Genomic DNA, 16,242 nt, shown 5'->3' with positions numbered 1-16,242 from the left:
TATGATAAAAGTAATTTTATCGAAAAATAACTAATTAAATATTTAAAATATAATATGAAAGTCAAGATGCTCTACAACAGTGAATGGTCTGAGACGAACATTATACAGAAGAGTAGAGTAGAAAATGAATTATCTAATGCGTAACACAGACACAAGACTAAAAAATATATGTGACCTCATGAGTGGAGGGAATACCACAATGTTCAGTCGATATCCTGACGACGGAAAAATTCCTACCCTCTCCTACCACAGTCTAAAAAGATGGCAGTCGTTATTTTGAAGCTAAAAATATCACAAAAATATCGGTTACGTCGTTACGCCTAACAGCAAGAAATCTTACTGTTAAGTTTTATAAAAATCGGAAAATTCGTTAGGCCGTAAGGCTGGGTCACAAATATACAAACGTATGAAGTTTAACCAAGTCGAGTAAAACAGGTCCTAGCTTCGCTCGGTCAATTATAAAAACGATACGGATATTAGTAGCGCTAAAATTATGAAAAAACAGTAAAAAAACTAACCTTAATTTCATGATATTTTTCTTCCAAATAATAGGCAATATTTCTTGCTTCTTCATATTTCTGTGAGATATCCAAATACTTTTCATAATGTCTTTTGAAAAGTACAAATCTGTAAAAATAAAAATATTAAAATATATATAACTGTTCAATGTTTAAATAAATAAAAATAAAAATTATACGATTTCACATAATTATTCAAGTCTAAATTTATAACTAAGTACTACTTTCTCCAGATAATTAAATGGTAAACTAAAAATAAAGATACGGGGAATTTTTATCGGAATCGCAAATGTTTTCCTTATCTAAGGCTCTGACAACACTTACAACAAACACAGACTAAAGATTAATTTTTAATTATAGAAATTCATTGATTAATTGCCACAAAAATTCTTACATACATCCTTCCGTATACACTTTCTACTATTTCTCTCTACTATTAATTATAAAATAGAAACATATTAAATGTAGTGAGTGTTCAATTAGAATTTAAGATTATTCTACATAGAGATACATGTATATGACTCACCGCAACACTAGTATTCTCACTGGAAAAGTACATGTACATTGCGTATCGCTTATTCCATTGCAATAATGTAGTAGAATTTATTACAGTGATTCTAAAGGCAACTCGGCTTCAAATGTCAAGCAATTCATTAACGGGAAAAAGATCTAGCAACGCTTACGAGCTCCACATACTGATTTTCCATCAATAAGCATTGTGAGATCAGCCTCTCATATATATGCAGGTACAACACATTTTCAAAGACCTTACCAATAACCGGCAGCATTGTCAAGGGTCTATACGACGAAGTAACAGCGAGATCCTTGTCACTTCCTTTAAACAACAATTCAACAATACCCTCCTTCCAACGTAACGGGAAGTATCTTCCAAACAGTAATTTGTTAAAGATGTGTGTGATTATTTTCATACTAACCCCAACCAAGACAAGAGCTCTGCCATTTATTCCATACTGCTTATTTTATGGAAAATCAGCCCTTTTTTATTTTTTTTAATTTACATATGCGCACGCGCTCACACACACACACACACAGAGAGAGAGAGAAAGAGTGAGAGAGGAATGTTAATAAAGTACGGGAACCGTTAAATAACTTCTCAACAGTTTCTTTTTGGGTGTACTGCTTTATTTACAATAACTTTTCTAAACAATGAACTAAATAAATTATACAGTGTAATAATGACGTGAAAGGGAGGCATCCAGTGATACCTCCAAAGACAACTTAAAGGTTTTAACACAGTATAATACCTGAACGGTAATTCCCGGAGGCTAAACACAAAAAAAAACAAAAGGTATTGAGAATAATAAAATTAATTGGCTGAGAACTATAAATTAAACAAAATAAGCAATTGAGTCAAAAACAAGTCATACATGAGAAAAAAAAGACATATACAATGATATGGGATAACATATGATAATTCAACGCACATCAGCCTCTAGATTCAATACACGTAGCCTCTTCAGTCGTCTTACATCTTCACTATTACCCAAAAGGTTAAGTGTATACTTTGTACTTAGCCGGTGGATTTCCACAAATACATGCCATCCCTAGATAATCGTGGAACTCCTTGTTCTTTGTAAACGATGGTACCTCCGAAATGTTCCTCAGCACATTGTTCTGAAACCGTTGGATGATGTCTGTATTATTATTGCTTGCCGTATCCCAAAGTTGTATCCCGTACTCTCATATTGGCTTTAAAAACGACTTGTACAACAACAGTTTGTTATTTAACAAAAACACGGACCTTCTTCCTAATAATCAGTTCAACTATCTAAGCTTGATATTTAATTGTTTCTTTTTTCTCTCACGAATTTTCCGTGTCAGGTATCGGTCCAAACGAAGTTCTAGATACCGTACGTTGTCCGAATGAGGGATGTAAACTCCATCCAGAAAAATTGAAAAATGAAATTTAGCAAACACCCTTAACACGAAAAGATATGTTTTTCGGTAAGGGACCACCGTGGTAGCCTCCGTAGCGCGATTGTTGGCGTCTCTGCCTTTTACCCGGTGGTCCTGAGTCCGAATCCCGGTCAGACACGTGGAATTTTTCATACGATCCAAATTTCCATTCGCGCTAAATGATCTCATACGAAAAGAAATTACCACATTCCAAGCCACCCGTGGGAGACAACTCGTCATTTTAGAAGCAAAGGGTAAGTTTATCACCAATTTAAAGTCATCAAAAACAAACACTCTGTTGTAAAAAGTATCGTACTACGACAACCATACCCAAAATGGCGCATATTTAAAATTTTTTACATAACTTTAAAAGAGGCCTACAGTAAATCATAAGTTGTCTCATATTATATAGAGTTCTTAGTTTTAAAAGAGAAAAGAAAATTTGCTACATATTTAATTTTTCAGTGATCAATTGTTGAATAATTATCTAAGAGGATTTCCATTTCTGAAACTAACTATGAAAAATATTAAGTGGCCGGACATTTTTGGTTAGGGTTCTTGAAATCCGAAAAGTTACGTTTTTCAATAAACTTTAGAATGATATGTGACAATACTACTCTTTCTTTTAAACTTTTTGACAGCCTTCCACCCTCACTACGGGGAGTTTCTAGGTAGAAACATCTGCTAAATTTAATTTCCACTTAATAACAATTTAAAAAGTGTAAATCCTAGTACTTTCGGAGCTGTTACATCATCTTCAAGGATTTTCTAAAAAATTTTAATTTAAATTCATATCAATAATCCTTTTTAAATTAAACTGTTACGTTCATAATAGTCGGTCGTCAAGAATAAAATTAATTGGTAAGTCAATAAGACAGTAACGTCATGTTTGTAAGATGTTTGGGACTATTAGGGTGTGTAATTATATAGACTAGTTGTCTAATTGTATAGATTATACAGTCGTATAAATAAGGAGTATGTACATTTAAAAGAGCCGTAATAAATTAATATTGTGGAAACTATATTAGAAAGAAAACCCTTTAAATGGAGAACCTTCCCTATCTTTTTTTGTTGAGGATGTTAAAAATATAATACCTATAATCCTGACCATTTTTCCAATACGGGAGCAAAAATAATATTTTTAACGGTAACTAATTCTTACGATATTTTTTGATAGAAAATATCATCTTTACACGAATCTACCCTTGATGTACTTTTATTAAAGCTCACCCTTAAAATGGTATAGTCAGTTTATAAGGATAATGTCCACCGATTTGTAAAAAAAAAATTAAAGTAACTACTACTATTTTACGTAAGTAGAATTTTTAAATACAACATTTCATTGTAGGGTTTTTACTTTCATGTATTTCTTTTTAGATCCAACCGCACATGTGCTACGTTAGGTTAAAGATAGAAAAATTGATTACTTAGAAATTTATGGGAGGAAAATTTTTATCGTACTCGTAACTTGAAAACAATAAAAACGTAACATCAAGGAATATTACATCTTTACTATTATCTTTTTAATTTAAGCAAACTAAATTTTTATCATTAATGAAATTTAAACGACTCACATGTATAAAATAAAAATTAAAACAAAGCTCATTATTTCATTAGAAAAACTTAAGTAAAAAAGAAAAAAAATATTCAAAACAGAAGATACAAATCGTTTAATTAATATGGAAATTCACAATGAAATGTTCAAAATATCCCAACCTCTGTTCTAAATATAAACATGTCCTCCTTGCGTAAGAGCCTTACACAATGAATTTGGCGAATATTTTTCAAAATTTCCATAATTCCAGCAATCATTTCTTCTATTGAAGGGTTTAGTTAAATTTGACATTTAAAATGTACCGTAAATTAATCGACAATATGTTTTTAAATCTACTGAGGAGTTTGCTGGCCGCAGATTAGTGATCCATTTGTGTAGTTACAATTTAACTCTCGATTTTATTTATACTTTTCAAAATTAATAAGCTCTCATAGTTTTGGAGATGCTAATGGTGGTTTCCTTGAAATGAACAACCAGCGCGGGAGTGTGTGTGTGTGTATATATATATATATATATATATATATATATATATTATTATATATATACACATATATATATATATATATATATATATATATATATATACTAGGGTCGTTCAAAACGTCCTCGGCTTGCCACAAATGGGCAAGTATGACTAATTACTACGATATCTGTCAAGTATAACCCTTTAGATGTTAGGCCGCGCAGTTCCAGACGCATACGTTTAGTTTCTTGTATCGAATAAAATAAACAAATTTTGACGTTTTCTGAAAAATTGATAAAACTGAACATTCAGATGTTATAAAATACTTTGTTTTAAAAGGTTTAATCCGATAGACATACAAAAATAGTTAGATTCTACTTTAAGTTCCCTTCATTTTCGACGGTAAAAATTGTGCTACTGAATTTAAACGTGATTATACATCAATCAATCAAGATGATAGACGATCGGGACGCCCAAAAAGCGCTACGACCGATGAAATAGTCACAAAAATCAATATTGCCATATTAAATGATCATCGACTGAAGATACGCGAACTTGCTGACAATGTAAACTTGATAGACGGTATACTTAACTCGATGTTTTGGGTATAAATATTATGCAGCTTTCCGTTCAATAGATGATGCGTTTGATGACAATCAACTGAGCACTTTTAAAGGATATTTCGATTTTTCAAACGCGATTCCACTCGGTTTCTGACTTGAAAGACAAAAAAATTCTTGGAAATTTTGGAAGGAAATAAATATTATGCCTATATTTTGTTAAATTTTCGGGGACTACCTGTACATTAAAATTTGCAGTTTGACTGAAATATTTCTACATATGAGAAGGAATTGATGCCAATTCATTTTTAACTTAATCAGATCGAAGAGATGAGGTATTAAACGCCGTTTTAAAATTTTAATTTTTTATGGGGACATGGTAGAAACTTTAAATTTGATATAGAGGTTATATTATATATGTAGTACATGGTAATGAAATTTTAAGGCGATCGGACTTGTATGCGGGGATATAATTAGCTTAATTATACAGATTTGTTTATAACCCGAAAACGGATTACTAAAAACACAATTAAGTTAGAAAAACAATTCATCTACGTATGTTGTACCTTAGAAGTTAAAAAAATTTAGATTCTGTTAAATTTTGGCTCCGATTCGACAAGCAGATAAGCCGTACCCAAAATAACTGGTTTTTTGGGGATTTTTCTTAATATTTCTAAACCGCAAAACCATTAAAGACAAAATTAAGCCGTAGTACTTTTGTGCGTAGATCTTATTTTATTAATTTTTGAGTTTGCATAGAGAAGTAGGTAAGGCGTTTTACAATTTCACATTTCATTAATTTTCTTCCGATATCATAAAACAAATTTTATATTAATTTCCGAAACTTAATTAAAATGCTTAATTATAACGGAATCGCACAAAAAGATATTAATTTTTAAGGATTCTGAACACCGATAGGCAAAAACAGTAAAACAGGACCCAGATTTTAACAAAAATATTTTTTTATTTTTTACTTAACTGCAACTTAGTTACATAACAGACGTAAGAACTTTTACACTATGACGACCGGTTGTTATGACTTTAATATTTTTTAACTTATCAATTTAATTATGTTAATACTTTTAAATTGAAGTAGAAATTTTCCTGATGATGGTCAATTGACTGAAAGCACTTGAAAAAGCATAGACGAATTGTTGGCAAGGTTCAATTTTGATTTATTTTATTTATACAAAAATAAAAATATTCTTATTCATAGATTTTTTAATTAAAATCTATTACCAATCAAAATCGTTTTCCATTTTGTATTTTATAACTGATTTGATAAGTTTAAGCAAAAAACATAATAATCATTAATATCTAAAAACCTGATGACGTATTTAAAATAAAAATCTGTCAAGGTCGATTCAGATAAAGTTATATAAAACCCTTTACCGGCTTTTTTGGCCATTATAATAAAAAATATTTTTTTTTTAGAAAATCCCTAAACAGAAATAGAACAATATTAAAAACAGAAAATTTGATAATGTATTTGGAAATTACTTTTTAATGATTTGTTTATTTATTCTACATCTAGCAACACTGGATTTTACTATAATGCGCATTAATTAGTAAAACATAAAGATATATTAAATAGTTAATCGAATGACAACAATTTTTTTTTTTACAATCTATTGGAGAATCATATATATTACTCCACACAAATATTTGGAAAATGTAACTGTAAAATAAAAAAATAAAAACCAGAAAAATTTTTTAAATCAAAATAATAAAACTGATGTAATTTTATCTCGAAAGACATTAAATGTGTACGTAAAATGTTCGTTCGACTGATAACACAAAAACTTCAATACAAAACCAACAATAAAATTTAAAAAAAAAAATTAATTCCAATTTTTTTTAAAATTATTATTATTAATTCCATTTCACAACCTTGAAGCTTGTGCATAGGAATATGATATTGAGATATTAAAGCGTTCAAAGAGTACCATGTCTGACCAGGATTCAAACGCAGGACCTTCCGGAGGAAGGCTGAGGCGATACCACTCCGCCGCGGAGTCTCACAAAAGACAAGATTGTATCTATTTGATCGGTTCAGTATACACGTTCTCCATTAATATCCGAGGAGTGTAACTTTTAATAATTATCAAAAACAATTTTCCAACATTAAGAAAAACAAAGAATAACATTATTACAAAGAGGTATTGAAATTCTACTGAGACACTATGTTGCCTAATAAAACAACTAATTAATTATTCCTTCACATCAAACCGCTTCTGAGAATTTTCAAATATAAGGAAAAATTCTGACAACACAGTTGTAGGACTTTCCCGACACGCGGTTTTTTTCTGATACACGGCTTACACATATATACACACGCACACACACACACACAACTTAATTTAAAATATTTATAATTTTATTGAAGTATAATATTTTTTATTAATTTAATTCAATGATTCTAACTAAAACGCGCGCGCATACTGAATTTCATTCGCGCGGGTGTGGCGGCACTAGGGGCTCCTTTAAATACTTTTTTACATTTTAAATATAATTCATTTATTTAATTCTACCGTTTACCTGTGACGTTACAACATAGACGACTACAGCAGCTGTACGTCAGTGCTACAGTAGCGATGCTTGTGGTGAGAGGGGGTACAAATGATACAGTATACCCCACTTAAACCCACCGGGTTGGTCTAGTGATTAACGCGTCTTCCCAAATTAGGTGATTTGGAAGTCAAGAGTTCCAGCGTTCAAGTTTTAGTAAAGCCAGTTATTTTTACACGGATTTGAATACTAGATCGTGGATACCGATGTTCTTTGGTGGTTGGGTTTCAATTAACCAGACATCTCAGGAACGGTCGAACTGAGAATGTACAAGACTACAATTCATTACTCATACATATCATATTCATTACTCATACATATCATCCTCATTCATCCTCTGAAGAATTATCTAAACGGTAGTACCGGAGGATAAACAGGAAAAAAAAAGAAAGAAAGAAAGTATACCCCACTTAGCCGCTAGTTTATTTAGAGCATTTTTTTGGGGAGGGGGTGCGATTTTGCAAAAAATATTTTTTGGAAATATTATTTTTTAATTGTTAACAAAAATGCCTAATAAAAATAAGACCTTAATTAGGAGAAATCTCAAGATATTAAGGGTGGTCATGCTCTACAATCTCACCCGCTTCACCTTTTAAATTGAAAATTTAATGGCATCAATAGCGCAAATATAGAAGTAATCTGACCCAAGTTTGGCCAAAATCGGTCGAGTAGTTCTGGAGATATAAGGTGCGACATGAAACGCACACGAACATCCGGAAATTTTCCATCCGGTTTTTCGGGTTCCTCAGGTGTCAGAATGTCAAGATCCGTTGAAAACCGGATATACCAAAATTGACCGATTAAAATACTTTCCCTTCAAAAGCTATAGCGCTAGACGGAAAAGTAAAAATAATTTTAATACCAAAGTACATTTTATTAGAAATTAAGTGAAAACTGTATCAAAATCGGTCCCAACAAATTTTAATTAATTTAATAACATTACGCGTTTCAAAAGTACATCATCGAATAACTGTGCCTAACAAGGGTAGAAATTAATACCAATAATTTTATATAATTTAGAAAATTCCTTGTATTTCTTAATTTGAATTATATAATAACTATAGTTACATGCTGGAAAAAAATTATAATAAACAGAAATATACTACGATTATTCACTGTATGAACTAACGAATAATGAGATAGTATTTTTTTTTTAAATTGTACCAAAAAAATAGAAAAAAAAATCGTGCAAGGTTAGAAACATATTCAGGTAATTTTTATATATAATTTCAGGAAAAAATATGCAATAATATACAAAACATCACGACTAAAAAAAATAAATTTACACTAGAACTATAATTTGTTTACGAGATAGTGAAAAAAATATAACGAAATAAGCTATTTTATATTATAAAAATAGGTGTAATAATTTGGTAGTTTTTGATTGGTTTACAACGCGATGTACACTTTATAATAATTATTACTTTAGGATTTTTTTTTTTTTTTAGTAGATCAAATTTAAAGGAAATTACATATTTTTTAAACTAAACGAAAAAAGATATCGATAACACACAAATTTGAAAAAGTCATTTTATTAATTTAAAAATCATAAAAACAAGATCCAATAAAAGGAAAGAAAAAACCAAACAAAATAAATTAAAGTTCAACCAATGCACGAGATTCCCAGGCGAGATGAAAGAACTGCGTGTTAACGCAAGCTACAACAAATTGTAGAATAAAAAAACGGCATGCCTCACCTTCCTAGCAGAATGTTATTTATTAATTCAGTAATAGCACATGTTACATGAAATAAAGAGCAAAAAAAAAACATAAGTAGACTGCGTAATACTTAAGTAGATATACCAAAACTTAAAATTCAGTAAAACAAGTATTATAATCTACGCGTGAAAGCTAAACATATGAGCAAATTTTAATTACCTAATATAAAGTAATTCATGACGTAGAAAGAGGATGTTCTAAATCCAATTTGTACCTATTTTTTATTGTAAGTAGAAATTTCACTTTATAACAAACATACAATTTCGATTATTTTAATTATTTTATGAATGAAGCTTCTCTAGTGATCCCCTTGTGCGTTTCTTCCTTTCAGAAACTTTAAACTGAAAAAGTCTTTTGAACAAAGATTTACACCAACACATGTAAACAACATAAAGTATTATTATTTTAAATTTATTTGTAATCATTCCTTAGTATTGGTTTATTATACCGGATGATTCAAAACGCACTTCACAATTTTAAAATCACACAAAAATCTATTTAGATAATTTAAAGATCCGATTGAGGTCTCATTTTATAGAAAAACACATCAAGTTTTTCACCCAACATTCATTCACTTTGGTTCGATATGGCTTCCATTTGTAATGCGACATACATCCCGCATGAAGACGATTTCATTCCAGACTGTGGCCAGCAAGTCGGAAATTTACCTCTGCAGCTGCGGCTTTAATTCGAAGTCTTAGCTCGACAAGATCAACAGGCAAAGGTGGTACATAAACCCAGTCTTTAATGAAACCCCACAAGTAAAAATCTACTGGAACCAAATTTGGGAAGCGAGGTGGCCATGCAAGTGGACCTTCAAGACCAATCCACCGATCTGGAAGTCGTAGTGGCCGAATTCGGTAAAAAAGAATTACGTGAATCAAAACTTGATGTGTTTACCTATGAAAAGATACCACAACCGAATTTGTAAGTTATCTAAATAATTTTTATGCGCTTTTAATGGTGTCACCCGATAGAATGAAAACATAGTCGAACTGATATCATTCTAAATAAAAAATAATCCCAGAATCTTACCTCATCTTTGATAAAACTTAAACCGTTTCTTCCCCGTTAATATTATAATTAAGACGCAGTTTTTCGCCTAACGTAAGTCATGAAAGTTTTTTTTTAAAGTACTTATTTTTTTTGGTCTGCCTATATTTTAATAAATATATAAAAAAAAAATATAGGTAAATCAACAAATAAAAAATATAAACAAAATAAAACCGATTTCAGGACGAACCGAATTAACTTAGTTACCAGAGATTAGAAAAATCATGAGAAAAATAATTCTCTAAAGAGGAAAACCAGCGGTATAGAAAAAAGAACATACAAAAATCTGAGGGGTTCTAATCCAAAATAAATAAAAGACTTGAATTAAGGTCCAATCGTGTGAAGAGAAAAATAATTGACACAGGAAATCATGAAAGATTATTTAAAAAAAGAGAAAACAATATAAGAAGACAAATAATAGTTGTAACGCGATCTGTAGAAGCCAAATAAAGAAAAAAACAACTTCAAAAAACGAACTAAACAAATTTTAAATCTGTTAAAAATTAAAAAACCCGACTGCCAAAAAAACTAAAAAAAATTGAAGTGTACATCATATGACTTCTTTGTACGTCTATTAAATTACATATACACATTTTTTTAAAATGAAAAGTACATAAAATTTTATTTCATTAATAACTTCTGATATTTTTTCATATTTTTTATTATTATTGAATTGTTATTTATCGCAAAAGTTTTTCACAATCGCAGGTTAATAACTATTAATATACCAATGTATTTAAATTAAAAAAAAAAAAATTAAAAAAAGGAGATGAGTCTGATTCGAACCCATGTGCCTTGTAAGACCCGAATATTTCATTAATTAAAAGTCTATTTTGTTATAACTTTGGAACCAATGAAAATAAGTACCTATGATATATCGTTGGAAAACTCTCAATGAGGGCTTATTACTGCAGTTAAGAAAAAGTCCAAAATTCATTTTTTGGATTTTGGGCTTTTTTGGACACTTCTGGTTCAGTCGATTGCAATCAAGAGGGGAGATGCACAACTAAATAGTCCTAAATACAAAATTTTTACATCCTACGACTAATCGTTTACATACGTACGTACAGACGTCACGCCGAAACTAAACAAAATGGATTCAGGGATGGTCAAAATGGATATTTCCGTTGAAATCTGAAAACCGAAATTTTTCGCGATCACAATACTTCCTTTACTTCGTACAAGGAAGTAAAATTGGTAATTTATCTATTTTTTATATTAAGAAAAATTTTTTTTAATATAAATAATTCAAATAATGAATTAAATTCACGTATCCCTAGAATTGGTGGCGAGTCGTCAATATCCATCGTTCTGGCATATTTTCACTGTTGAATTTTAAAATGTAATGACGTAAACACGATACAGTCTGGATTAATGGCTTAAAGCCATATCTACATATTAGCGGGATTATTTACGTAAAAGAATTACATAACAACTTGAAAAATAGAGGAAATTACCGTGCGGTAAAAGTTTGGATTTACATTTAAGGGAGAGATTAGTTAAACTCTACGTACGGTGTGTCTTTTATAAAAGTGAAGTATGGATGATTAAGGAAGAGAAGGGACAATGAATTGATCCTTTTCAGATGCGGATATGGACAGATAAAGCAAGGAATTAGAAACTAACGAAAATGATTAAAGAAGAGAGAGCTTACGCTGGAAGTGCATAAAAGAAAATTGGTTAGGACGTACGGTTAGAGGAAGGGAAATCTTGACAATTTAATCAAAAGGGTCAGTAGAAAGAGAAAGGAAGCAAAGAAGAAAAAGAAGGATAATTTTAAAAGATTAAGTGAAGATTGGAAACTTCAAGGGTTCGAAGAAGGCTTGGGATAGAAGATAAGGTTTAGGATAGCAGTAGCGTATGTCGATGATTTTGAAAAACAAATTGATATATATTTTTTTTTAATTAATTTATCACAGAAGCTTACAAAAACGTTTGTACGTGGGAATACGGAAATGAAAATTTATAGCGTATGAAAAATGCCATGTCTGACCAAAATTCGAACCCAGAACCCCTGATGAAAGGCCGAGACGCTAAAACTCCACCACATAGATTGGCAAAGAAAAACAACACTTTACAAAAAATAATAACAGAAAACTATTTTTTTTTAAATTATATATAATTAAAAAATAAAAATTAAGTTAAAATCGCTCACCTGTAGAAATCATTTTCGGATATAATATCCCGAATACTATCTTCCGGATCCAACCTATCATACAATCCGATATGTTGGCTAGAACGACGACTTTGTATCGGTACATCGGGACCGAAATCGCCGGTAATTTTAAGGACGGATTTATCAACTAACGGAATATGAGGCGGATATGAATTCGACGGCGAGGAAGAATTTGAAGAACATTTATTGTGTTCACTGTAAGTCTCACTATCACTGTAATATACCGGCAAACATTTACTATTTCCACTAGTATTATTATTCACTACCGCGGAATTATAACCGTAATGATTTGACGATGAAGAAGGAGGAGCCGGAATAAGATCGTCTTCGTAAACGACGCACGCTTCTTTTTGTATTTGTATCGCCACATCGCTGATACCGTGATGCATCTCTGGTGCCGATACGGGTGCACTCTGTAATACTAAATCATCACTTTTACTATGTTTAAGATCGCATAAACCAAGACCCGGCGGTCTTTCTTCGAAACCGCTATATCTTGGCACTATCGGACTGCGACAACCTTCCATTAAGCCGCATCCTCTAAACTGTTCGCTTCTCGGAGGACTATTTTGTATTAACAAGTCCGTCATCTTGTTGCGATCTGAAACAAAAATAAATATACAGTTTTTTCTAACGATATATAAAAATTTAAATAACGAAAAATTACAAGTTATAACATTTTAATGAAGTAACTCCACGAAAAAAGATTCCAGACTAAGTAAAAATAATAAAGAAAAATACTGGTCATATTATAATTCCTTTTTCTGTCTATTTACTTACTCTCCCTTTTTCAAGAACAAGTAGAAAAAAATTATCTCCGTCGTAAAATCCATGATGAATTCATTATAAAAAAAAAAAATAGGTTCTTTTCCGTTAAGTGTACAGGGTCATTCACGGGAACCGGATGTTTTTTAAGTGGTTTGTATTCGGGCGTTCGTGGTGGGAGGGGCACGTGGCTGGTGTCCTGACGTTTCCTTTGTTCATAGCATTTACATTTTAGTCGTTGAGATGGAGCCGTGGACGCTAGACCAACGCCTATACGCGTATGACAGTTTTGTGCGAAATGACGAATCCGTAACTGCTGTTCAGCGAGATTTCCGCCGTCAGTTTAACATCCATCGTAATGCAAGCGTCCCTTCTCGTAACACAATATTGCGACGGGTAAATAACCTTCGAACAAGCGGTTCAATATTGAAGAAAAAACCACCGGGTCCCCGACGAACTGCTAGCACTCCGGAGAACATCGAACGAGTAAGGGAAGCCGTTGTCAGAAGCACACGCCGCTCTATTCAGAGGCATTCAGCAGCGCTTCAAATGAGCACAAGTACGGTAAGACGAATTCTGCATACAGACCTGCATTTCCATCCTTACAAGATAGCCGTCGTGCAGCAGTTAAACGAGCAAGATTTCACGCAGCGATTACAATTTTGTCGACAAATGCTTACCGTTTTTAAAGAAAATGAAAATTTGTTATTGCTAATGAGTGACGAAGCCTATTTTCATCTGAATGGCTTCGTCATCAAACAGAATTGCCGGTATCGGGCAGAAAGAAACCCGCATCGGCTTCACGAGAGACCACTTCATAGCCCAAAGGTGACTGTCTGGTGTGCAATCGGAAAGGTCGGTGTTATTGGACCATATTTTTTTGAAGAAAATGACGCTGCCGTAACTGTAACAGCTGATCGTTACATTGCGATGTTGAATACGTTTTTCATCCCTGAATTACGAAACCGGGGAATCGATTTTCAAAATGTGTTATTCCAGCAGGATGGAGCTACAGCGCACACAGCGAGGGCAACGATGGCTGTTCTCCATAACTTGTTTCCGGGACGGATCGTTTCCAGATTCGGCGACATTCCTTGGCCCCCTCGGTCCCCCGACTTGAGTAGTTGTGATTTTTTTTCTGTGGGGGTTTCTGAAATCGCGTGTGTACGGCGATAAACCGCGTACATTGGAGGACCTTTTCGCAATTCGTCATCACGTCACCCAGATTGATGTAGACATGCTGCAAAGAATTGAGGCCAGTTACCGTGAAAGGCTACAACAATGTATTGCCCAAAACAGACATCACTTGCCGGATATAATTTTTCGTTCACGAGTAAGTAACAAATGCTTTGATTTAACTAGTGTTTCAGTACCAATAAAACTTTTTTAAAGTAAATATTCAATTTTTTATGATTATTTTAAAAACATCCGGTTCCCGTGAATGACCCTGTATTTTGTTGGGAATAGTGTAAACGCGCCTCGGTATGGCACGGGTGACATATCACAGCCGCATGGCGCATCATTACCGCCGCCAGCGTGCCGTACTAAATTTATATATAATATTCCATTCCTCAGAAATCATTCATTCGGGTTGAAGCCTTCACTTATTATCATTATTTTCATAAAAACGTAATTTTTATTTGCTAAAATGAATTTACTGCAATTGGCCGGTCACATGCATAATAACAGCTATTCAATTCTTGCAAAACAAAGGAGTTCTACACTATCTTCACTTATGTGATACGCTTAAAGCTTACGAAATGAAACTATACAGTCGAGGTAAAGAGCGTTGGGGTTTGTTCCAGAAAAGACTGTCATGAATCTTAACAATCGAGACATGTAACGCGGTTCATCAAATCACAAATTCATTAAATTCTTCAATGTATTGCGGAATTTATGCCATCCAAATAAATTATCCTTCGTATTTTTTATTATTCTACGTTATTATATTTCTGCATTACAGGCCTGTAATATTCTTAGTTCCTCATTTTGTTATTTTTTTAATATTTCTTTTACGTATATTTATTTTTGTACAGTGTACGTTGATTATTTATTGTATAGTGTATGTTTATTATTAAATAAAGTTAATAATAATTTGTAAAAAAATAATTTAAAAGATTATAGTAAGCAACATCGTAATCAATCGATTACTGAATATTACTAATTTAACAATAATCTAGCGCCGCCGAGACTCGGCTAGCGGCCCAGTTAGTGTGGTGTTGTCGGCAATATGCAACAATAATGTTATTCCAGATTATACCGTGAAGCATTTACACTACTCCCAACAGAAACGCAAATGTTGCCACTTAACAGAAAAGTTCCAAAAATGTACGGTAGCTGTAACTTAGCACAGGTCTAAAACTATCAGAAAAAAAAGAGAGAATAAATTAAACATTTTATTTTACTTTATTTATACGCTGTCATTAATTGTGTTTACGTAATTAATTATCAGAATGTAAGTACAACTACCTATCTACTAATTTAAAAGAATATCAACTTTTTTTTTCATCAAAGACAAAAAAATAACCTTCTTGTAAGTTTTGTGTACCAGAAAAACTATTTTTGTACTACTTACACTTCTTCTTTTTCCTGTTTAGCCTCCGGTAACTACCGTTTAGATAATTCTTCAGAGGATGAATGAGGATGATATGTAAGAGTGTAAATGAAGTGTAGTCTTGCACATTCTCAGTTCGACCATTCCTGAGATGTGTGGTTAATTGAAACCCAACCACCAAAGAACACTTATTATTTACTCTGTTAAACCGAATACGGTTTTTCAGTGCAACGTGAAAAAACCCGTGTATGTATTCTTGAATGTGATAAAACCTAGAATTAGATTATTACCCTGCTTCCAGCTATTCTATTTGATTCATTTTTTCCGGAAAACTTTAACCACCGTCTTGAAAAGGCTCAGAAAAAAATTTTCTTGAGCACCATGCCCATTAATT

General features: G+C 32.2%; 1 protein-coding gene across 1 annotated transcript in view; it reads right to left on the bottom strand.

The window, feature by feature from the left end:
* The window catches only part of LOC142328733 (uncharacterized), a 486,470-nt gene that overhangs the window by 466,901 nt on the left and 3,327 nt on the right, over nt 1–16,242 (bottom strand). Inside the window, exons 2-3 of the mRNA XM_075372711.1 lie at nt 12,509–13,130; nt 519–627 (exon numbers count right to left, since the gene is read on the bottom strand). Of these exons, the coding sequence (XP_075228826.1) occupies nt 519–627; nt 12,509–13,119 (720 nt within the window). The 5' untranslated portion in view covers nt 13,120–13,130. The remainder of the gene's footprint in view (nt 1–518; nt 628–12,508; nt 13,131–16,242) is intronic.

This window comes from Lycorma delicatula, chromosome 8, assembly GCF_047948215.1.
Source record: "Lycorma delicatula isolate Av1 chromosome 8, ASM4794821v1, whole genome shotgun sequence".
Taxonomy (NCBI): Eukaryota; Metazoa; Arthropoda; class Insecta; order Hemiptera; family Fulgoridae; genus Lycorma; species Lycorma delicatula.
Note: the sequence above shows the minus strand (reverse complement) of the source record. Positions and strands in the feature narration are given on the sequence as shown.